At 37.0% G+C, this 25,271-nt stretch overlaps 1 protein-coding gene across 3 annotated transcripts in view; it reads left to right on the top strand.

The window, feature by feature from the left end:
* CDKAL1 (CDK5 regulatory subunit associated protein 1 like 1) overlaps positions 1 to 25,271 on the top strand; it is a 651,862-nt gene that overhangs the window by 248,944 nt on the left and 377,647 nt on the right. For all 3 annotated transcript variants that reach the window (XM_045847145.1, XM_045847147.1, XM_045847146.1), the window contains one exon: positions 2,683 to 2,803. In XM_045847145.1, the coding sequence (XP_045703101.1) occupies positions 2,683 to 2,803 (121 nt within the window). The remainder of the gene's footprint in view (positions 1 to 2,682; positions 2,804 to 25,271) is intronic.

Raw genomic sequence — 25,271 nt, forward strand, 5'->3', positions numbered from 1 at the left:
AGCGAAAGGGGATGGAATTTGTTCTTTGTACTGTTTTTCCATCTGTTCTGAAACTTACAATTAATTCATACTTTCCAAAGTATAAACATTTTTATGGCTTTAGAAATGGTCTAATTTTCTTTTGTAATTAAAAAAAAAGTAAGTTGAAAATAATTTGTTTTTAAAAACCCAGTCCTAAAGTGGTTTTTAAACTTTTTTATTTTTTAATTTTTAGAAATACTTTGTCATTTAATGATTATGTTAACTTTCAGAAATCACCCTTATTAACAGTATTCCTTTAGCAAATGCCATACAAGTCGGACAATGCGATTTAGAGTCACTTGGATTTAGTCAACTCTGGCTGATTTAAAGAAAAAGAAAATCAGTTGTAGGGATACAAAGTAACTCAAAAACCTGGGTGGCTCCAGAAAACAAGGCAGTAGGAACTGGTGTTTTTCGCAGTTACAATTAGAGTAGCTCAGCTCCTTGAGTCACTCAGTCCAGCTTTCAGTTCCAAAGACAAAGGCTTATCTGCATTCCAGTGCCAATCCCCTTAGTTTGGTGAGGCCTGTAAGCAAAGCTTTTTGAAAAAAATCGCCACTGAGATGATTAGTAAAATGTCTTCTCACCAAAGAGTATTATTACTAGAGGAGAAGGAAGAAATGGTGCAAACGACCAGTGCCTGACTCAGCAGACCCATGACCCATGGCCTTGCTGCCTGTGACTAGAACCTAAATCAGTGTGGCCTTCTGAGCAGGCCCAGCTGTCTTCAAATCCAGGGGACAATGATGAAGAAGTGCTGCTTTTAGTTCAGTTGTGAGCTGGGTTTCCTAGTCCTTTAATATTTGGGTGAAGTTCTGATTTCTATCAGCATTTTACAAGTAGGAATACTAAAGAAAGGAATTGATTGATGAATGCATATGTGGATACAGAAGTGGATCATCTAGTTAGTGTAGGGTGATTTCATTACTGTTTGTGCTCTTTGGTATTTTCTAAATCATCCTTAATAGACATGTATTTTCTAGCTCTAATGTGCTAGGAAGGCATTCCCTAACTATTTTTGTATACATATGTGTACATACATACATACTACACAAGGTATTCCCAGAGATGTTAATAGGTATACAATAAAAAAAGATTCCATCATTAAAATATTTATGACATGTTACATATTCTAACACCTTCCTGGAGGTCCACAATTTAACTACTTTTTTTTAAATTTTAATTTTTATTATTCATGCTGTTACTGTTGTTCCCTCCTTTTCTCCCCTTCCCCACCTCCACCCAGACCCACCCTCTCCCCACCCTAGCCAGTCCGCACATTGTTGACCCTGTCGTGGGCTGTGCGTGAATGTTCTTTGGCTCATCCCTTCACCATCTTTCATCCTGTCCTCCCACCTTTCTGACAGCTGTCAGTCTCTTTTATGTTTCTGAGCTTCTGTTACTATTGTGTTCATTAGATTTCACATATAAATGAGTGTCATGTGGTATTTTTTTTTCATTGACTGGCTTGGTTCACTTAGCATAATTTTCTCCAGGTCCATCCATGCTGTTGAAAAATGTAAGTATTTCTTCTTTTCTACTGCTGCATAGTATTCCATTGTATACATGTACCACAGCTTTTTTATTTACTCATTTGCTGATGGGCACTTTAGCCTGTTTCCAAATCTTAGCAATTGTAAATAATGCTACAATAAACATAGGGCTGCATATATTTTTTTGTATTGATGTTTTCGGATCCATGGGATATATTCCCAGAAGTGAAATTGCTGTGTCAAAAGGGAGTGCCATTTTTAATTTTTTAAGGATATTATCCTTTAATGTATTATTTATCTTTTTATATACTGTTTTCCACAGTGGCTGCACCAGTCTGCATTCCCACCAACAGTGCACTAGGGTTCCCTTTTTTCCACATCCTCCCCAGCACTTGTTTGTTGGTTTATTGATGGTAGTCATACTGACAGGTATAAGGTGGTATCTCATTGAGGTTTTAATTTGCATTTCTGTGGTGATTAGTGATGTTGAACATTTTTTCTTATGTCTATAGGTCTTCTGTATGTCCTCTTTGGAGAAGTGTCTATTCAGGTCTTTTGTCCGTTTCTTACTTGGATTGTGTGTCATCCTGGCATTGAATTGTATTAGTCCTTTGTATGTTTTGGAGACTTAAACCCTTGTCACATGTTTCATTGGTGAAAATGTTCTCCCATCCAGTGGGTTCCCTATTCATCTTGCTGATGATTTCTTTAGTTGTACTGAAGCTTTTTCAAAATTTCTGCTTGTTTTTTCTTCTTTGATTTACTGTTTGCTTCAAGCAGATAATCTGCTTTTGCACTTTTTTCCCTGTAGTGCAAAATTAGCTGGCAGGCCTAGTGCCCAACTGAACCCTTTCTGCTTCGTATAAGTATCTGGTCTATGCTAGCGAGCCCTTGCACCTTGTAGAAAGATACTCTGAGGATTATTTGTTTCTCTCATCTGTACAGTAAAAATGAAAAGGAAAGCATTTTTGACCGTAGGGTATGAACAGTCATTTTTCCCTTTGACATTATTTCTTAGGTTCAATGATCACATCTTGTCTAGTTTTGTCTCCCTCACCCCCCACAAAAGCAAAAGTTAAATACAAATATTAACACATTTGTTGAGAGCAGTAAATAAAGTGAAATTGCATGACTCATGCTAATGTATGTTTATGTGCTTTATTTGAAGGTCACTCTGTGAGACTGCTGGGTCAGAAGAAGGATAATGGAAAACGGCTCGGGGGAGCACCGTTGGATTTGCCAAAGATTAGGAAGAATCCACTGATAGAAATCATTTCCATCAATACTGGGTAAGCTGCTCTCAGACCTGCTCATTAAATATTCAGTATACTCCATGCACTTGTGGGAGTTTTTCCTGGATATGTGACATAGAGGAGTAGTTGTACATTTGCATGGGAAAGGAAAATCAAAAAGCTCTGAAGCACATGATTATCATTCCCTCTAAAATGTTCCCTGTATACAAATTATACTTATGTTTGCAGCAAAGTTTTATATCTTTGATTGATATTATTCTAACTTCTTTTTGGTAATAAACATGGATTTTATTTTCCAGCTATGCCCTTGATTAAAATCTTAAAAAAAAAGAGTATTTTATTGTGGGGAATGGTTAACGTGCTCATCATTTTGGACTGTTTTTTTCAATAGCGTTATAGTAAACATTGCCCAAGATACAAACCGTGTTTTGATTATTAACTATCTGAAATACATATTTGAAAATGTTCCTCTTATAGTTCTGGAGGTTAGAAATCTTAATACCTGTCTTACTATGTTAAAATCAAGGCTTTTGGGGAGAAATCTGTTTACTTGCTTTTTTAGCATCTGTTGGCCACCCACATTTCTTGCTTATGGTTTCCTTCTTCCATTTTCAGAGCCAGCAACATTTTATTACTTTTTGTCTTCCATAGTAACATGTCCCTCTGATTCTGCCTTTTCTTCATATAAGTAAGTGATTATATTGTGATTCATTGGGGGCGCCTGAATAATACAGGATACTCTCCTGATTTTAATGTCAGCAGATTTGCAATCTTAATATCATTTGCAAACTTAATTTCCTTTGGCATGCAAGGCTCTAAGAGTTGGGATAGATATGAGAGAAGGTTGTAGGTAGTGAAAAGAATCAATGAAGGCACAGGAGTAAACCATATAGTTGTTTATAAAGTAGATAATTTTGTCAGCTTGTCTGGAGTTTTCATTATATGAAAAGAAAAATGTGGTAAATTATTTTTAGTGTGAAGAATCTAATTACACTTAATTCAGTGGTAAGAAAAAGGAGAGCTAGTGAAGTCTACAATAGAGGCGAGAAATAAACCTAGACAGGCATTAGGAAGGTAGTTCTGGGACCAGCGTGCAATGCATCGCAGCCAGGAAGGAGTGAGGGCCTGAAGTGGTAGTCGTGGGAATAACAAGCAAGGACAGCAGTGAGTGTGGGAATGGTTACGAACACTGGCTTTGGCCTACTCTGATGAAGTTATTTTTAACTGTGGATTTGGAAGTTCCAAAGAATGGTTGGGGATAGAAATATAAGGTAAAAAAGAAGTTTTAGTTGAAGGGGTGAGAGTGCATGAGGTCACAGAAGGTGAGTGGTTGTGTCTATGTCTGGGAAATAGGGGGAGGCAGAGGAATCATCTGGGAAATAGTAGAGATGATGGTTTTATGGCTGTGGGTGTGATACAGTCAACTGCTTCAGATCCCTTAAGGAGAAATAATACTGGGCTAGGTGGACTATTTCAGCAGATGGGGAAATTGGAAACTGGGTTAGAAAAAAGTGAGTTTTGCTACAGGAAGATTTCTCTCTTGAGGAATTGGACTATTAAATTAAGGGAGATAATCTTTAGAGAATAGAAATATATTTTTTAAGATTTTATTTATTCATTTTTAAAGTGGAAGAGAGAGAGAAAGAGAGGGAGAGAAACATCAATGTGCAGTTGCCTCTAATGTGTGCCCTACTGCGGACCTGGCCCGCAACCCAGGCATGTGCCCTGACTGGGAATCAAACTGATGACCCTTCGGTTTACATGCTAGTGCTCAGTCCACTGAGCCACACCAGCGAGGGCTTTTTTTTTTTTTTCTTTTTTTAATCTGAGCTTGTTTAGAGGTAGAGGGGTAAGGATTAAACATATATTGATGGGAGAAACTAAACAGGATTATGTATACAGACAAAAGTAAGTCTTGGAAAGAATGAAGGATACTTTTGTGCTTCCTTAGATGTAGGAGTAAAGGATATGAGGAAGTTTTAAGTGTAGAACTTTCTCATTTTTCTTCAAGTTCTTGACCAATTAAATGTAGAAAGTGGTTCAGTTTCTTCATGCTGTGAGGTAAAATGGAAGGCAGTGTTTCACTGCCACGCCCCTTTATGTTTTAGTGAATATGCCAGTGTTTTGTTGATACTGACTTGAGCCCGGGGCCAGTTCTTCACCGGAATACAGCCCCTCCCCGCCCAGGATGTGCTGGCGTTCTTTCCCTCCCTGTCTCCCTTTGGCATTGATGTGTTTCCTTTTCTTTTTTTTTCCCTTCCAGTCACAGAAAGGGAAACTTTACTGAGGCCCCAGGGCCGTGGGGTTTAGGCAGAAGGCCTCCCTGCAGGCCCAGGAGGCGGTAGAAGGGCTTGCTTTTCCCGGTTCCTTAAGGTGCAGGTTGTTGGTGTGCCTGCACACCTTTGTGCAGCAGTTGACAGTGCAGGGGTGCAGGCAGGCCTGACGCTTGCGGCAGGTTACCTTGCCCCAATTGTGCTTCTGGACGACCTGTCGGAGGGAGGGGCTCGATGATGCTACTCCGCAGATGAAGCACCAAGTGCAGGGTGGACTCTTTCTAAATGTTGTAGTCTGAGAGTGCAGCCATCCTCCAGCTGTTTGCCATAAAAAAACAGACGCTGCTGGTCAGGCGGGATGCCCTCCTTGTCTTGGTCTTAGCTTTGACATTCCCAATGGTGTCACTGGGCTCAACTTCAAGGGAGATTGCCTTGCCGGTCAGGGTCTTATAGAGACCTGCATCTCTGCATCCTCTGGGGAGGCTGCTTCCCTCCTCCTTAAGGAGAAAGAGCTAACCTATATATTTTCTGTCAAATGGAAGCTGTATCATGTTAGAGTCTAATTATTTGGCCAAAAATAATAATTTCTATCGTAAAGATACAAAATTTGAAGATTCATGGCAATGTTTCATTCTTCTGGCTAAATTGGTGGAGTAAGGACATAGTTCTGATGCACAAGAGAGGGAGGGTATGTGCGGATATTTGCGCAGAGAGGTGTAAACCAAGTGCTGTGGTCAGGATAGGGAGTCAGCATGTACGTGCACGAAAGAAGTGAGCTGAGGTTGGAAAACTCAGTTTTTGTCTGGGAGCCCCATTTGTATAATTGCCTTATTTTTCTGAGCACTGATTGTGGAGCATGGAGACAAAAGGTGATGTAGGGGACAAAAAGTAAAAAAAATAGAAAAATCAGAAATTAGGCCATAAAGAAAATCTGTGCTTTATTATACCTTCTCTGTAACTATTAAAGTCATCATTTTTGACAATATCTTAGCAACTTTTGTTCTTCCAAAGCTAAGAGTTGAGTTCTGATATCATTTTAAGTTATATCATTTTAGTTACTACTATTAGATTATCTGTAGTTTGAAGGATAATCCTCCCCTGGGCCAAACATATCTTAGAAAACTACAGTCTAACCCTGTAATACTTTACTGATACATTTTCTTCTGAAATTTATTTTGTCTTTTTTGTTATTTGATTCTGTCAGACCTAAAATGATGGTTTATGGGGACCCTTAAGGGGAATCTAATTTTCTCTGAGATTATGCACTTAAACTTATTATTATTTTTACAAGTATCTATTACTTTTTCTCCCCTGTAACATCTTAGCTCTTGGAAAACCACCTTGGATGTTACCACTTTCTTTCTGTCATCTCCAGAATTTAGCAGTCCCTATTCTAGTGCTACATGTCTAGGCACTCTCTAAATATTTGAATGAATGAATGAAAGAAAAAGAGTGCAAATTTATTTTATATAAGTAAAGTTGCTTTTAGAGAAATATAATTATTACTAATAACTTTTTGTTATCTTCCTGGTTCTAATTATTGGAACATGAAATAGTTATCAACTACATATAATCATAATACATTTGAAAATATAATTATTATGTGCTTACCACATTATCAGGTATTATGTTAGATATTATGATATATACAAAGATAATCATTTCCCAGATCAATAAGTGACTAACATCGAATTGAATCGAAACGGGTGGCTATAAACACAGAGTTAACTGCAGTTCCCATGCAGGGAAGATTTGGATCTCATTCTATTCCATACTCAGGGCAAAGCTGTTAGGCTCCCAGTTGGTGCTGTTCCTGGGCAGTGCCTCTCCTGACCTCTGAATTGAAGAGCTTTGTGACGCAGAGGTACCCTCTCACTGCCCCGCGAGGAGATGCAGTGGCAGCAGCACAGTAAAAAGGTCTCCTACTGCCACTGTCAGTGTGCGGTGGAAAATATAAGCCTCGAATGCTGTCTTCTTTTGTTACTCTTAAATTATAGCTTTTCAGAAAATTACATTCTATAAAAAAATGATTTTTCTGAAGTATTTAATTAGAAGTGTTCTTAAAAAGAATTAAGTTTCCACAGAGATCATGTTAGAAGTTTGAATATATGTGGGACCATCCTTGTACTAAGGTGAATCTTTTTAATATTTTGGGAAGATAAAATTTGGGATATTTTATGTTATAATCTCTTTGAAATAACTGTATTCCATACTGATTCGTGAGTCCTTATATCTTAAAATGGTGTCAACAGATAAGATACTCTTATTTTTTTCAGCCCATGCTATACTATTATTCACATCCTGATTACACGAAAATAAACCCTGGTCCTATTCTGGATTTGCTCTCTTGAGAATAGCATCTTCAGCCGTGGTGCCATCCTCAGAGACAGCTGGGAGAAGATCATGACACCTCTCTCCAAGAGGCACTATACAGGATAAAACATCACCCTAAAATAATTCGGCACACTGTAGTCACACACTTATTTTAAAATTATGGCTCTATATTACTTTACAAATTAACCAAGGCCAATTTTGCCATGCATAGCTCTTAGGTTTTTTTTTTTTTTTTAAACAGAGAACAATAGGTACTAATGAGCATTAGTTGCTTCCCTATAACCCAACTGTCAGATTATAATGAAGGCAAGACTCAGTCCAAAATGTGTAGTAAGAATTTATTAAGCAAGGTGGCACAGTCCAGCTGTTTTTGTAAGCTTAGTGAAGATTTAATTCTCCTTTAGAAGATTAAATCAAACCTTACATGAAAGGGTCACTTTAGCCAGATGAGACAATATTGTCAGCTTTAGGCAACCAGAATCCTCTGTACAGCCTCTAGTGAGGGTCGGTTAGGGACCAAGCCAGAATAACGTTCTTGACGGGTGAAGCCGGTGCTACCCAACCGGTGGTCTGCGGGCCAGCGCTGGGTCATTAAGTATTGATGGCTGGTCTGTGACAAGTATAGTAATAGAGAGCAAACATTTTATGAACTTTCAGGGCAGTTTAACATTACTGCCTTGTCTTGTAATTTATTTTCATTGCATTTTACCACCCCAAATTATTGGTTTACAAGAAGTTGGAAATAAAAATCCTGGTCTATCACTATAGATAGCGCTTCTGATAGTGCTTCATTAGTGCTTCTGATTCCACTAATGAAATCCTATGTCTAGTATCTTTTATGCTATTAGTTAACCGCTTGTGGTTAGTAGTTAACTATTACTTTCACAAGTGAAAACTTATTTCTGTCATTTACTATGCTAATTTACAAAGCCTCTGCTTTTGACCAAAAGCAAAAGATAGCTAAAATGTAACCAATAATTTCTAGAAGGTAGCCTTTCTGATTAAATACTATCAAAGAGAGACCATTCTTAGAGTTGCAGCTTATGCTTTCTAACTTAAATTCTTCAAAAAGTAAATCACAGATGTCCTAACGTGACCTGTGTGAATCTTGAATCTGGAGGTTACGGCCGGCCGTTCTTTTGGGACATCCCTAAGTTGAACAGAGACCTGTGGTTATCTCTATTGTTCTTCTGTAAGCTTATGGAGGCCAGGAATCTTATCTGCTAGCCATGAGCCTGGCATGTGTCACAAGCCCATTCTGGAGAAGGAAATAGAGGTCATGGTACAGTGGAAAGAGCTCTGTGCTTGGGTGTGGAGTCAGAGACACTGTTATTTTCTAACTATGTGACACAGTAAATTAGATAATCTCTTGTAGGTGACCTCATTTCTAACATAGACACTTGCTAAGTACCATGTGAATAGCCTAACACAGTATGGGCACTTTAATAAGTGTTTTCCTTAGGTTGATGTTGCTGTATTCCATAGTCTGCTGAAATCCTCCAAGACCCCTTCCTTTCTCTTTATCCTTTGTACTATTTAGGCAAGAAAGTTGAATTTAAATTTAGGAGTTTATCCAATTTATCATCAACTCATCAATCTTCTACTTGTTCAGCTTTAAGTGAATGCAAAACACACTTAAAAATTCATCTTCATCTCACGCATAACTTTTAGTACAGTGTCTTGCTGCAGTGTTCACTCCATAAATATTTTAGTATTTCAGTGACAGCAGTACTACTTAAATGCAGACAAAAATTTTCAGGCTGAGCTGGAGTATAATTCTAATTACTGCTCTTTTGCTATAGATGATTATTTTGTAGAAAAAAAGAATATGTTAATTTGGACTATGAATTAAGTCAAACTTGTCTCAAACAATTAAATGTGTGAAATTGAAGTATTTGTGGCAATTCTGAACTTGGTACATTTTTACTTTTATCCAAAAGCTAGTTATTCTGAAATTTTCAGCTTTTTTGATGTTTCCAATGAAATCTCCAAATACCTTATTTTAAATGAAACATTGTACAGGTGAAGTTTTAAAGTAATCTTATTTTTAGTGCATAATAAAGTTGTATTTGGGAAAAATCATTCATAAGAACAGTGGATGGCACTATTGGCTCATAGCTCTGAGGTAATTATTGTTAAGTTGCAGAAACTTCAAATGCTAGTTTAATAAATGCCTTTAAGTTAGTGGCCTAGTTAAAAATTTTGGGCAGTATTAGGGTGCTGGATTTAATTATAAATTTTGTAAATTCTTCTTTATGTAATCATTATTTTATATAAACTTTGAAATGAATATATAACTTAATAATTATATATAAAGAAATGGCTGTTTTTTAAAAAATAATTTTAAATTCTGGCAAGTTATAGTTTATACAGTTGTGCTAGCTTCAAAGTGCATCTTATCACTTTTCTGATAAACAAAATTGTTTAGGGAAGGGAGAATAACTTTGAATTTGGATAAAAAAAGTAAAAATTAGAAGATACTCAAATTTAAAGACACAATTAAAGAAATTTTAGATTAAAGTTAATTGATAGAATGGTTAATACTTTCTTCAGATTAGTTCATAGATTATATGGTAAGGATATACATTAATTATAAACAGCAATAGATGCTCTTACAGTTTAGAAAGTTTGTTTTATTTCATGTGTGCAAGACCTGTTTGCCCTTTAAGAAAATGAAACAGCTCTGTTTCTGACTTTCATTTATTCAACAATGTGGCTGAGAACTTGTTAAGTGCGGAGGATAGAAAGATACATTTGGTGTCTGCCACTGAGAATCCCCCAGGACAGAGAATAAAAGGAGCACAAAGCAATTGAATTATAACATTGTAACTACTATAGTATGGGAGTAATAAACAAAGTTATCTTAGGACCATGATGAATTGTTTGAATGAGATAGAGAGGATGCCCATAGAAAGTAGGTATTTTGGCCATGTCTCAAATTATATCTCATGAGTGGGTTCAAAGGCAATTTAAGCATGGGGAACTTCTCCCTCCCTGTCCCCCTCCCTCCAGTAGGTAGTGGTATTGAATTGTGAAGGGCCATGTCGTACACGGAGAATGATGAATGTGAGTTAGTGTGGTCATGTTTTGAATAATGGAAAAGTAGGAGAAATGTTAGAATAAGGTGGTGATAGAACAAAGTAGCTTGAGATTGGTTGAGTTCAAACTGAGCCTGGTCATTGTATCATTTGTTCTTTGACATTGTATAAGTTCTTCAACCCCTCCGAGACCCTCTATAGGTCTCATCTATAATTTTCTCATCTATAAATGGGATGTATTAGTGTTGTGAGAATTGAAAGAGGTCATCTGTTTAATTAACACAAGGCCTGGCCTAGAGTATCTGTTCAATATAATTACTATCAAGCTTACTACCGTCACAGCTATGCAGAAGACAAACCTGAGGCTTAATTAGACTGAAGTTTGCTTAAGACAGTGGAGCAGCAGGAAGTGGCAGAGTCATGACTTGAATCATGTTGTGTAACCAATTCTTTTTTCAATAAAACACGAGTGGCCTCTAGCCCAGTTTGCTATCCTTGCATTGGAGTTGTAGTTCTTTGGCTAGTTGACAGGAAAGCCAGATAGAGCTCAAGTTGGAGGCTAATGTAGAAAACAGCCTACTAAACCTGGGAAAGATGCTATGGACCCTGGATTTTTACAAAGAAAATGGAAAATGGAGGTGGACTAGGAGAATATGTATTGTATGCTTTTCTTTTTTAAAGATTTTATGTATTCACTTTTAGGGAGAGGGGAAGGAGGGAGAAAGAAGGGGAGAGAAACATCGATCAGTTGCCTCACACATATGCCTCAGCTGGGGACTCCTGTAACCCAGGCGTGTACTGACCAGGAATTGAACCGACAAACTTGTGCTTTGCAGGATGATGCTCAACCAACTGATGCATGCCAGTCAGGGTTTACTGTATACTTTTATTGTGCTGTACCAGATCCCTCTTGAGATTCATTGTTAATTCAGTGGGATGGCATTTGGGTTTTCCTATTATGAGGTTGAAGGATAGGACTGCTAAATCTCTTGGACTAAGAAATAGATGACTGTTGTACCCTGCTGTTTTGTCTTTTGTTTTCTTAAACTGATACTTGAGTTTGGGTGCATGCAGATCAGGTGCACTTGGAGGGCACAGGGGGCGTAAATGCTTGTATGTATCCAAAGAGCTATCATCTGTCAATTTTCCTGCTACTTCCAGAAAACTTATTTTCTAGCCCCATCAGGAAAAGAAAAAAAAAATCCCCAAACCGTGTAGCCCAACTTTAAGTCAGTATAATTGGATACACATGTTTTTGTGGATAAAGGCCTATCAGTTTTTTCAAAACAAAAATAATATAGATCTCACTTATTTTTGAAACTGCTTTGCTCTTATTTTGCTACATCTCAGCATGGTGCAACAGTTGTTTTATTTTTTCTAACCCTGACAAAGCAGACTATTTTGTTTGGCTTTTTAAAAAGGCAATAGTGCATGTAGTTATGATGTCATTTACTTTATCTGATGAAGAATGTCTATTTTTCTGTGAATCCACTAAGAAAACTAGGGTTAAGGCAAGGTCATTCTGTAAAGTCCTCATATCTGTTTTTTAAACAATGTATATAGCTTTGTAATTTGTATTGTGTAGGATGAGGTGTGTCCAGAAAGTATCCAGCCATATACTATGAAAACTAGAGACTTTTATTGAAGAAGATACAGATACAAGAAACATTGTACAATGTTTCTTGGACAGTGACCCTTCAGTCCCCTTCAAAGTAGGTACCTCGGGGCCTCACACAGTTGTCCCAATCACCATCAGCTGCCCTGTCGTATTTTCCTTAATCTTATCAATGGGGTGACATTTCTTCCCTTTCAAAGGTGATTTTAGTTTTGGGAAAAGCCAGAGGTCACAGGGCACCAATTGTGGGTGGTAGTGGAAATGAGTCACCTGCGTGATTTGATGTTTCTCCAAAAGACTCTGCATGAGACATGATGCAAGAGTGGGCAAGTTGTTGTGATGAAGCTGCCCATCACCAGTTGCCCATAGCTGCGGCCTTCTGAATCATCTGAATAGTTTCTGTGGAGGAACGTTCAAGCTCCATGCAAAATTTGATGCAGATTCGTTGCTCTACTCAGGCAGTCATTTTTAATGCAACAGCCACACAGTACACAAGCTCATTCAGTGGCATCCACGCCCCCCACACTGGCTAGTACAGTGAAGTTGTCATTGTTCACTCATGTGCATTGCAGTCCACTGTCCTTGGTTGCCAGGTTACACTAATGTCAGGCAAACTGTTCTCATTATATTAACAACGGCTGGACTTTTTCCAGACAGATTTCATATTTTTGTTGTCTTTTTATATTATCTTTAAAATAAGTATTAATTGTGAAAGATATTAGGAGTTTAGGGAAATCTTTCTATCTTGTAAGGTACCTTTTGTGTATTGTTTGAACACTGTTGTTGAGAAAAACACAAACTGTCTGAAGTAGGATTTCTAGTCTGTTCTCCTCTTCCTCCACTTCCCTCATCTCTGATTTTCTTTTTCCCTCTGCCCACATCTATATAAATTTATGAGAAAAGGGTATGTAAGGATAGATTTTTTTAAATAAAATTTTTAATTTATTGATTTGAGGGGGGTAGGGAAGAGAGGGGAATAGGGAGAGAGGAACATTGATTTGTAGTTAACTTACTTATGCATTCGTTGGTTGTTTCTTGTATGTGCCCTGACCAGAGGTTGAACGTGCAGCCTTGGCATATTGGGAGACACTCCAGCCTACTGGGTTACCTGACCAGGGCCTAGATTTAATATTTAGGACCATACGTAGGCCCTTGTGACAGGAAGATATATCAGGATTGGTGGTTTTATTCAGTGGTTTGTTCACATATTCCTTTGTTTATTCTTCGTACTCTTTCACTCATTTATTCAATGAACATTTGTGGAATATCTGTATGTATCAGGTACTCTACTAAGTGCAATAAAAGAAACAGGCTTTGTGTGTCTTATTACTTCCCTTGAGTGTCTCAAAGTCTACTATAGTTTAATTAACTGGTAAAAAACGCCATTTTAGTCTTCATAAATAATAATCATCAGTTCTTTTTATATGAGTGAGACTTAAAGTTGTGTACCTAGAAATGACCACAAATACAGAGAATGAATAAAATAGAAAACATATAAAATATGATGACTGAAAATGGGCATGTACATCATGTATAACATGTTAGCTAGCAGGATCCTCTTTGGTGAGTGAGTACTGATCACCAGTGTCACATATTAACACTCTGTATTTTGGGCAACCCATGATCCTTTGAATGTCAATTCCATGCTTACTCTGTTAAATGAAATACCTCTGATTTCATTCCCCAGAACTGGAATTTTAAGAGTTTGAGCTACTCTAGCTTCTTTCTTATTCTTAGTTTTGCTATTAGACATTGTTGTTGTTGTTGTTGTTGTTTGTATTCCTACCTTAATTTGCAATTACATGCAAAGCAAATAAAAATGAAAACAAGGTGTCAGTAGCAGCACTGCTGTTGACACATTGAACACCTTTTCAAGAAAGAGATGTCTGTGTGGACCAAGTGCCTATGAGGACAGAGTGGGGGCTGAGGTTCTGCTGCTGCTGCGAGCGTTGTGGTGATGTGTCTGTGGCAACATGGTAGTTGGGTAATGCCAGTCTCCTGTGTAACTGAGTTGACCTGCTCTTACATGTTTTGCTTTTTATATATCAGATGCTTAATTTTAAAAAAACTTATTGTAACTTTATTTTCCAAATATTCTATTTGGAAAAAAGCTGTGGTATACTTACACAATGGAATACTGCTTGGCCATAAAAAAGAAAGAAATCTTACCTTTTGCCACAGCATGGATAGGATTGAGAGTGTTACACTAAGTGAAAAAAGCCAGTCAGAGAAAGACAAGTACTATGTGGTTTCACTTACATGTGGAATCTAATGACCAAAATTAAAAAAAGAAAAGAAACATACTCATAGACACAGAAAAACAGACCAACAGCTATCAGGTGGGAGGGTGGTGGAGGGATTAAGCAAAAACAATTTAAAAACAAACAAACAAACAAACAAACAAACAAATGCTCATAGACACAGACAGTCTGGTGATTAGCAGAGGGAAAAGGGGATGGAGTGGGGTGAAAGAAATGGGGGATAAATGGTGACAAAAGGAGACTTGAGTTTGGGTGGTAAGCACATAATACAGATACAGATGATGTATTATAGAATATTATACTTGGAACCTATATAATTTTTAAAATTTTACTTATTATGGACAGTGGGGAAGGGAGCGAGAAAGAGAGGGAGAGAAGCCTCGATGAAAGAGAGGCGCATCTACAGATTGCCTTGCACGCACCTCCTACTGGGAATAGAACCCACAAGCGAGGCATGTGCTCTGACCAGGAATTGAACCAGTGACCTTTCGCCTTGCGACTGCACCCAACCCAGTGAGCTCACTGGTCAGGGCTGAAAGCTATATAATTTTATTAACCAATGTCACCCCAATAATTTCAATAAAAAATTAAAAGGAAAAATTAAAGATTGTTTAAAAAATACTCCATTAACTTTAAAGTCTTGTGGTAGATCTTCAAAGGTGAATAATGTAGATATTTGAGGATTTTTTGTTTTGATTTTCAATTTGGTTATCATATTTTTACATACCCTAAATCAGAATCAGCTGCGTCTAGGACTCCTGCATAGAATATTTTCCTGATATACTTCACAAATTCCTATTTGAAGCAACATCAGTACTGCTTGTCTAATTTCTTAGTTGTGTTTATTTTTTTACCCAAATACTGCTTTTCTTCTATCTTAATGTTCCTAGGTAACTTTAACTGATTGATCTTGTGATGTCTGTAGTTCCTTATTTCTCCTATCTTGCAGTCTCTTTACCTTAGTTAAATTATTGATTTGTTTCCTTTCCATTCTTTAATCTTCTGTCTCTCCTGAGAACCTTTTTATGACATTTCCTGAGGCGCTGTTATCATCAGGACACTTAGATTACTAGGACAGTTTGTCTTCAGGACCAGCGAAGTGTTGTGTTCTCCATATTTGATGTAGAATCATTAGTTTTCTTTTCTGAGAGTGGAGCCTTTTTTCCTGAATTCAGATATATTGACAGTAGCCAAATACTAACTTTTATGATCTAGACTCAATTATTTACTGTATTTGGCTGTGTAGAATGCACACCCTGTTTTGGTGTGCATTGTACACAAAATCATTATACTCATTATTATACCCATGGTATGTACTCACTATATCTATGTATAATGCACACCCTTATTTTTCCCTCAAAAATGTGGGCAAAAAAGTGCATGTTACACACAGCAAAATACCATATTCTTTTCAGAGTATAGTACTTTGTCTTTTCCTTTCTGTTCAGATGGCCTTAATTGCAGTTAATTTTGCCATATCTAATATACATTATATATTAAGAAGCATAGATTTTAAAATATATTTGATTAGAATAAATTCACATAAGTGGAATTAATATGTCAAGGTTAGGAACCCTTTTATGAGTCTTGGAATACACACTCAAATTGCTTTCCAAAACATTGCTGTTTATAATGCTAATAATTAAGAAGATACATATTTTATTTTACTCTAAAGTCTTGATTATTATTCCCATTTAATGGAAATAGAGGTTTAAGAAATTAAATAATGTATCCAGAGCTACCATCTTAGTATAAATGTAGCTATCATCAGAGTAGAAATTAGCTATCCTTTGCCATCTCATTTATTGAACACGAGAGGCCATTTGGCCTACTGTTCAGAGTGTAAGTTTGGAGCCAAAGTGCTGGGGTCTAAATCCTGGTTCCAGTGCTTACTGTGTAACTCTGGGCAGGTTTCCTTTTGCACAGTTTGTTTTCATCTCTAAAATGGGAATTACAATAATATCTGTTTCATAGGAGTTTTGTGAAGATTAAGTATATCCATGGATAGGTTAGAATAGCATCTAGCCAATAATAGTTATTATATAAGTGATTGCTCTTATTATCATCATTTTAATTAGACTGTAGTCTCTATTTTTTTATCCATATGGAATGTTTATTCTTTCTTCCTAAAACAACATAGGCATTTTGGATGATCAAATTACTGAACCATTTAAACGTTTGAAAGAGTGAGTGAATGAAAAGAAAAAGAAGGAAAAGAAAGAAAGGAGTGAGCCTGGAACCCACATCTGTCACCTTTATACAATTATGCTGTTTTATTAAAAGCCTCCTTGTTTAGTGTGGTAGATAAGAAAGAACTAGTTGAATTAAATATACCTATTATAAATATATGGATTTGTTTTTTATAATGCTTCCTCAACAAATATTTGAATGGGTAGAGTAACATGATAATTTGTGTGGTGAGAAACAGTTTGATTTAAGCTCTGTATTAATGGGTTATACTATCTAAGATCTGCCCACTAATGAGAATGGACTGAGACCTTTTTTACAGGGGACGGAAAAAAAATTTTTTTTAATTAGGGATAGACTCAGCAAAATGTTTCTTAAGTCTCTATTATTGTAGCCCTATGGCCAAATACCAATTGCCCATACACTTTCTTAATACAAGTGTATTTTTTTTATAATTAAAAATCCTTTTGAAAGATTTATATAATCAGAAACTGGTACAGCTGGAAAGGATTTTAGAGATTTAAGATCTTTTCATAGGCGATGAAACTGAGGCCCACTGGGCTTCACCACCTGAAGTTTGCTGCGTGCTGCATTTGTAGGAGGATTTGGTTAATGACAGAGAGAGGCTGTTTTGACAAGTGATGCAACTTCATCTTCAGGACTTTAGAGCTTGTTGGAAGGATTCAGCTTTGTCGTCTTCAAGACATCATAAAAATTGTATTTCGTGTTAGCTTGTATTGAAGTATATATAGGTCAAAACCCAGAAAAGTCATTACTTTGGCCAGTGTTTGGTGAGTAAACAGTGGAAAACAGTGAAATAATCTTCCTGTTAAGTGAATTGGATTACATCAGATAAAGAGGCTACTGAGACATAAGACTTCTCTTTGGATGGGTGGGAATCTTCACAAAATCTCTAGATTTCACATCTGCGTGTATTCTTCTATTCACTCATTATTTGCCTTTCCCGTCTGTATTTCTGGTTCTGTTCTGTACTTTTCTTTTCTTCCTATAGGTTTATGTGTTTGTATGCCTAGCACCTAATAGTGACTAGCGTATGGAAGCTCTCAATAAAAACATTTTTACGACTCAATTTCTAAATGCTAGTGGTTTGTTTTCATTGTGCAGTCTCTCTTTCTGTTCCCTGAGTGTTCACCTTGTATTTCAGCCTTTCTCAGTGTGTTCTCTGAGAGAAGTAAGCCTAAACGTACACCTGAATGTTTTCAGGCATTCATTATACATAATGAATTAACTTGTCTCCTAGGTATTTAGATTGGTAAATAGTTCATACCATTTTGGGGAAAGCTGAGAAAATAATTACCGAGATTCTGTATCTTGTAGTACTTAATTTTATCTTGGGACACTGGTTGAGAAAAGCTAATTTGTTTACTTCATCAGACCTCCCAATTCCTTTTTACAGCTTACTTTGCGAAGTGATTGACTTCATTTTGATGTCAGTTGTTTTTTTACTCCACATTTCCTTATGTTGTATATACTTAGTTTTTCCTAAGGATTGTTGCTAATTTTGCATTATGTTGAAAAAGTTGCAGTAAATTTGGGTTATTCTTTAATAAGAAAAATAAGCAATAAATATATAACAGAACTTTCATGTTCCTATATTTTCTCATGTAGAGCATATACTACTTGAATGTCAAACTGGTCATTACCTGGTGGGTTTGCATATGAGACGTGCTGGGACCGTGGCAATACCAGTTCTAAGGGCAAAGGAAGGTGACTGGAACTGGTGGGTTGAAAATGGTTATCATCGAGTTGGCCACTGCAGCTGACCCTTGAGAGTCATGTGTGGGAGGCAACCAATCGATGTTTCTCCCCCCCTTCCTTTCTCTCTAGAATCAGTGGAAACTTATCTTCCGGTGAGGATTAAAAAACCCTTTGGCCTAGATATTACTATCATAAATGTTCACAATGCAAGTACACTAACCTCCCTGATTTCTAAGAAAGTGTTGGGAAATATTCTGCATTTGTTGTGTTAAGAAAAAGTCTGTAATCTTCTCTCTCCCTCCCTCCCTCCCCCCACCCCCCTTTCTCTCTCTATGGAGTGGTGGAAATAATAGATTACTTCAGCCAAGTTTTGTGCCTTATACAACATACTTAGTAAAATGATATTTTCTCTAGAGATGTATTTCCTTATTGCTGTAGTACTTGTTGTTAATTCTTAAAAAGTATGAGTTATTTTTCTTGAGCAAGTAATTTTCTTTACCTTACTGATAAAAGACTGATAAAGCATATTTGTGACCTATACATGGCATCCTGTATATTCTATGCAATAAACAAAGAGAAAATGGAAAAAGTTACTTCCTAAAAAATTCTCATGAGGGAGATAGGAGATAATTTTATATTCAGGAGAAATAGCTACTGGAGAAAGAAAACCAAAGGTAAAGCAAGGCTATCTGGTAGAGTAAGTTTCTGGTGCGTTTGGGATGAAGAACATGAAGTGGAAGTACTGAGAATAATGTATCCCCTCCACCTCAAAGGCAAGTGGGTACTAGAAGAACGTGAATGAATTTTAACATTTTTAAAGATTTTACTTATTTTTAGAGAGAGGGGACAGGAGGGAGATAGAGAGGGAGAGAAACATCAGGGTGTGGCAATCAGTCGGTTGCCACTTGCATGCCCCCAGCTGGGGACCTGACCCAAAACCCGGGCATGTGCCCTGACCTGTGGCCTTTTGGTTCACAGGCTGGCATTCAACCCACTGAGCTGCATCAGCCAGGGCTGAATTTTAATTTTTTAATTTTGTTCAGGAAAAAAATGTGATATTTAGATAATCTATGAACATTTTTCCAGGATTATATTTTTATTACTTTCCATTCTATTTACATCTCTTTTATTCTGTTAAATTTTTTGGATATAACTACGCCATACCATTTTACTGCAACCACATATTTGGAAAATACCTTTAAAGGCTTAGGAATTCTACTGTAGTCATTCAGTAAGAATATCTTGACTATATACTGTGAATCAGCAACAGTGCTAGATGTAAGGGTGCATTGATGAATAAAGAAGATTTATGAGTGAACTATAATAATTTAGAAAAGAAATGTGGTAGTATGAACTCAGGGAGAGGCAGTAAAGGGAGAGGGATAAGAGTCATTAGGATTCAGAATATAGGGGTTGGTTAGTTCAGGGGTGAGAAAAAACCTGCAGGCTGATCTGGCCACTGCCTTTATTGTCCAGATGTGCTCTAAGGAACAGCTGGGGAAAACAATTAAGAGAAGAATAATATTTTGTGGCACATGAAAATTATATGTAATTCAGATATCAATACCATAAATAAAGTTTCCCTGGGAAAAAGCCATGCTTATTTTCTAGAATTGTTGGTGACTTCATTTCATGCTGCAGTGGCGGCCTTAAGTGTTGGTGACAGGCTGCATGTGGTGCTGAGCAGCACAGAGTTCCCATGGCCGTCTGGGGACACCGTCTCTAGAATGGCCTGGCAGGGCTGGGTTACGGAGAGTGGGCTGGCCTTTTTCTGGCATCTGCAAATCTGGCTTTAGAATTTTACCTGTATTCCTAAAACTGTTTTGTCTGCCTGAGTTACTTAACACTTGTTTTTTTCCTCCTGGAGGTCTGCAGTTTTGAGAGTTGTGACTAATTATTGTCCCCCTGTGACCAGCCCAAAATGAAAGCTCTGCAGTCTAAATCTCAAGTGGGCTGTCCTGGGCCAAAATAGCATGTGTATTACTACTCTTCACTGCTGGAGAAGGGAGTGCGTTCCGTATGGCCCCTCCTGGCAGGGAAGAACTTGGGAAGCCTGTGAATGATCCCTTAGCCTTCCTGTGGGTTTGTCCTTTTCTCTTGATGATTGTGCTGTGAGTAAAGAAGTCTCCTGACTACTGTGAATCCTGTTGGTGAATCACCAAATATGTGGGTGACTTTGGGGCACCTGGAACAGGTGACTTCTGTGATTGCATTGCTACTCAGCACATTACAAAGTATACTTATAACTAACCCAGCAAAGTTTTGAGTGGATGTGTATTGCTGTTTTCATTTTATTTAATTTTTATTACCAGGGCATACCCATCATTGCAAAACAAAAGAAGACAAAAATATATTTTGAATGCTTCAGTTTTAAGGCACATTGGAGTGTGGATTATTTTGTTACAAATCAGATGACAAAGCATTATGTTTATTATGCAATGACATTCCTAACTATGCTAAAACAGTACAAATGCCTTGACATTCCAGACTAAGCATTCATCACAGTATTCCCAATTCACAGGAAAGCAGCAGTCAAAAATTAAACAATTTAAAACAGAGTATTTGTTCACAGTAAGACGTCTTTAAAGAGTAAAAAATGAAGATGAGGCTGCAACTAAATTGAATTTCTGATTGGCAATTTGTTAGTCAAGCAAGCCACTTTCAATAGTGATTTAAGTAAATCATGTTTTGATTATCCCAGGTGAAGAAGCTATGTCCAGGGAAAGTACATTTCTTTTGTAGACATTAGGTAAGAGCAGTTGCTCAAAGACTTGAGAGCATGGGGAGCAGTAGTTTGTTAAAAACATTTTGAGATAAATTATTTCAAATGTTTTTCTTTGGGTCTTGATTAGTCAACAGATGTTTCCAATATTGCTCAATTGTTTATTAAAGGAGTCAATGATGGATTTGAAGTGGTGGAAGAATTAGCCTCTCTGAATAGCTTGTGAGGCACAATTACAGATGACAATATTTAGAAAGGAACTAAGAAAACCCTAATTCAGTTCAAGCTGAAGTGGAATCTGCTAAGATGTGTTAGACCCGATGATGGTAAAAGTTTGTTTAAAACAGGAAAAGTGTTAGACAAATTTACAAATTGGGAAAATGTAGGATTTTAAAAAATATTTTTTAAAATTATTTTATTGTTGTTCAATTACAGTTGTCTGCATTTACACCCCATCACTCACCTTCCCCCCCACCCCAGCCATCCCCACCTCACTACCTTGCTTCCACCTTCCCCCTTGGTATTGTCCATGTGTTCTTTATAGTTGTTCCTGAAATCCTTTCCTTCCATTATCCCTTCCTACCTCCCCACTGGCTACTGTCAGATTGTTCTTAATTTCAGTGTCTCTGGTTATATTTTGGTTACTTGTTTTTTTTTGTTGTTTAGGTTCCAGTTAAAGGTGAGATCATATGGTATTTATCCCTCACTGCCTGGCATATATCACTTAGCATAATGCTCTCCAGTTCCATCCATGCTGTTGCAAAGGGTAGGAGCTCCTTCTTTCTGCTGTGTAGTATTCCATTTTGTAAATATACTATAGTGTTTTTTTTGTTTGTTTTTTTTTTTTATTTATTTTTAGAGAGGGAAGGGAGGAAGATAGAGAGAGAGAGAGGAACATCAATGTGTGGTTGCTGGGGGTTATGGCCTGCAACCCAGGCATGTACCCTGGCTGGGAATCGAACCTGGGACACTTTGGTTCCCAGCCCGCGCTCAATCCACTGAGCTACGCCAGCCCGGGCTTTACTATAGTGTTTTGATCCGTTCATTTACTGATGGGCACTTAGGTTGCTTCCAGCACTTGGCTATAGTAAATTGTTTAAATTGTATAGTTATTCATTGTATTATTTATCAGCAGATCCTTTGAAGAAAATATTTGAATATGTAATATTTTGTTGCACCAGTAGTATCACTGGTGAACTTCATTTTCTCACAGACTTGTGTTGTCATTTCTGTGAAATTTTGTCAGAAACTAAAGCTAAGTGTCTTGACTTGCTTATTTATACAGCAGTTTGTGACTTAGCAGTGGCAGAATTTTACTGTGATTTGTTTTGTTTTGTTTTGTTTTTTGTTGAGGTCAGGGCTTAGAATTGAAATCTTTCAGAATGAGAAGAACCACTCTTAACTACTGTTACTGAACACTAAATGGCTTTGGAAGTTAGGTTTTACTAAAGATTTGATAATATTTCTTAATGAAATTAAAGTGAAATGATAAATTGGAATTTATATGTAAGCCTCAGGTTGCAGTAAAGTCATTCTGATAGCAACTAATGTTTACATCACAAGTAACGTCTGCCTACTTGCTACACTTCATGCACTGTCAAAGCTTGAACCAAGTAGCATGCTCCTCATTCTCACCCAGATTTGTAATAGATAAATTTTCTGAGCTCAAACCAGTTCTAGCATCATTTTTAGATCTCAATGCCAGAGCAAAGGAAATTTCCATACTTTGAAATCCAAGTGTGCAATGATGAACTCCCACCTAATCTTTACTGGAAGTGATGAATCGGCATTGTAATGGTGTGCTTAAAGGCAAATAATCCAGAATAGATTTCTGTAGATGCCTTCCAAGTGATGAATATTGGTCAGTTAAAATCACAGCCTGGTGTGTTGCCATCAGTATTTGCTACCTCCCATTTGTGTGAAAAGACATTTTCAAAGATAAAATAAGTAAAATCTCTTCACATATCAGTATTAATAGATGAGCATTTATAACTGATATTGATAATAGGGGACATTAACTTTGAACCCAAATTAAGTAAAATATTATTCTCATGAATAGATTGTATTATAAAAACAATAGTACTCGTATATTTTGAATTTTGTCAATAAAAAGCTTATGGAAATTTGTTTTCTCTCATTATATAAACACCTACAGAATAACCTTGGTATTGCCTTTTGGCTGGAAAGCCTGGCCTGGAAAAATACTTACTCTTTAGTCCTTTACAGAAAGTTTGCCATGCCTTTGAAGTTGCCTGAATGTAGAAAGTTGTGTGATGGCAGCAGGGAGAAATGGTGCCCATAGTTTCAGCCCGGGGCACTGTGGGACTGGTTTGACAGATAGGGAGTTAAGAGAGAAGAGACTTGGTGGTCAGACAAAGATGAGTAGTTGAATTTAGGACTTGTGTTTGAGATGGCTGTGGGAGATTTCCAGCAGCCAGTAGAAAACCTGATTCTGGCTTTCAGGAGAGACACTTGGGCCAGGTGGGCCATCATTAGTGTAAGACAGTAACAGAAACCATGTGTGTGACTCTTAGTGCATTCTGTATTGCTTTAGAAAATAAATGCATTTTCTGCTGTTTTCTGTTATGAAACAAAGCTAATTTTTCATGGAGTTCCTGAAACACACATACTGGTCACCAAGTAACTAACTGCTGTTCTTTGATTTTATACTAAGGGGGTTATTTCACATTCTCGTCTTGATTACATGACGTAATTCTCTGACTGTGTGTAACTTTAACTCTCAGCTATGATACTTGAAGTAGAATTTAGAAGATCTGTTTTGAAGGCAAAAAGCATACATGCACTTTGGCTCCATCAATGTTGCTTCTAGAAACCACAGTGTTTTTATCAGGGGGAAAGCAAAAACTTGTTTACAGTGGAAAGCATAACAAAATCTGTGATCTTTTTGCCTGAGGACTCTTTCCAAAACAACTTACTGTAATAGACATCTAAGGTCAGTATTTCCTAATTAAGGCTCTTCAGCAGGAGCTTCCAGTCCCAGCCATCAACTCAGGGCCATTCTGTCCTCACACACACACACACATTCCTGCCTCAGTGCAGTGTGTAGGTCAAGGTATTAGTCAGCATTTGGCCCTCCCCCCTTTTTTTTTACTTTAAAATAATAGAGAGAAAGATGTTTTACTTCATATCACTAAAGAGTTTTACCTTTTTTTTTTGCCTGTTTTTGAAACCACATTTAGAAATCCAATGTGCTGATTAGGTATATGTCTTTGTTAGCCAGCTGTGAGCAGAGAGAAGTTATGTTTCATATTTTAGTATATTAGGAATAATTTTTGTATCTGGAGTACATAGGGATGAAGCACTGGCTTGAAGAGGCAACATACTTTTGTGCTTTCTGCCTTTGGTTTTTCTCATAAGAATGCTTCATTCTATGGAATATTCAGGAAATATTTGTTCAGTGGAACTCAGTAAAATCAGCAAAATAGGTTATTAATTGGAGAATAAAGAACTTTAGAAAAGAGACTCTTATAAATGAGTTGTTCTACTTCTTGAAGAATATAGAAAGTGACAAGAAATTGGGGATTGGTTTGCCTCATCCATACTTTTGTTTTTTCAAGTCTTAGCTGATTTTTTTCTCTTTTCTCTCCCCAAAGAAACACATTTTTACTTTTGAGGTCTCATGAATAGAATTACTCAAATATTTAGTATGTTTAGTATTCCAATTTTATAATATAAAATGCTTAATAAATATAAGATAGAAAGGGAAGCGGTAAGTCAGTTTAAAGATGTATCTAAACTTATAAGTGGACATCCCTGCAGGCTGATGGTCACCTTTATTTTGTATTCTATTTTTCTACCTTTTATTCTTCTGTGTTTCTTTTATTATTATTTTTTAATTATGGAAGACTTCAAACATACAGAAAAGGAGGGTAGTGTAATGAACCCTGAAGAACTCCTCAGGCCACAATAATTATCAACAAACGGGCATTTTGTACTTTTTCATCTGCTTTCTACCCTCCTCTGCCCTTTTCTTGCTACAGCACAACTGGATTATTTTGAAGCAAATGTTAGACAGTGCATTATTTAATTGGTAAGTACATCAGTTATGATATCTTTACAGAAAAGATCTTGGTGGTTCTTTTTCCTTTGTGGAGAGAGAAAGGGAGACAGAGAGACAGACATTGAGAGACCCAAATACCATTGTCATACCTAAGATTAAATTAATAGATTTCCTAACTGTTAACAAATACCCAGTCAGTCTTGAAACCTTCGGAGTTGATGCTCTTGGTCATTCCCTCACCCTCTTCTCCTTCCACCATGGTCGTTACAATTGGTTCTTTTGAATTAGTATACAAAAGAGATCCACACTTTGCTTTTGCATGATGTATGTGTCA

Source organism: Phyllostomus hastatus, unplaced genomic scaffold (assembly GCF_019186645.2).
Source record: "Phyllostomus hastatus isolate PE091 unplaced genomic scaffold, TTU_PhHast_1.1 phas_contig_524, whole genome shotgun sequence".
Lineage (NCBI taxonomy): Eukaryota > Metazoa > Chordata > Mammalia > Chiroptera > Phyllostomidae > Phyllostomus > Phyllostomus hastatus.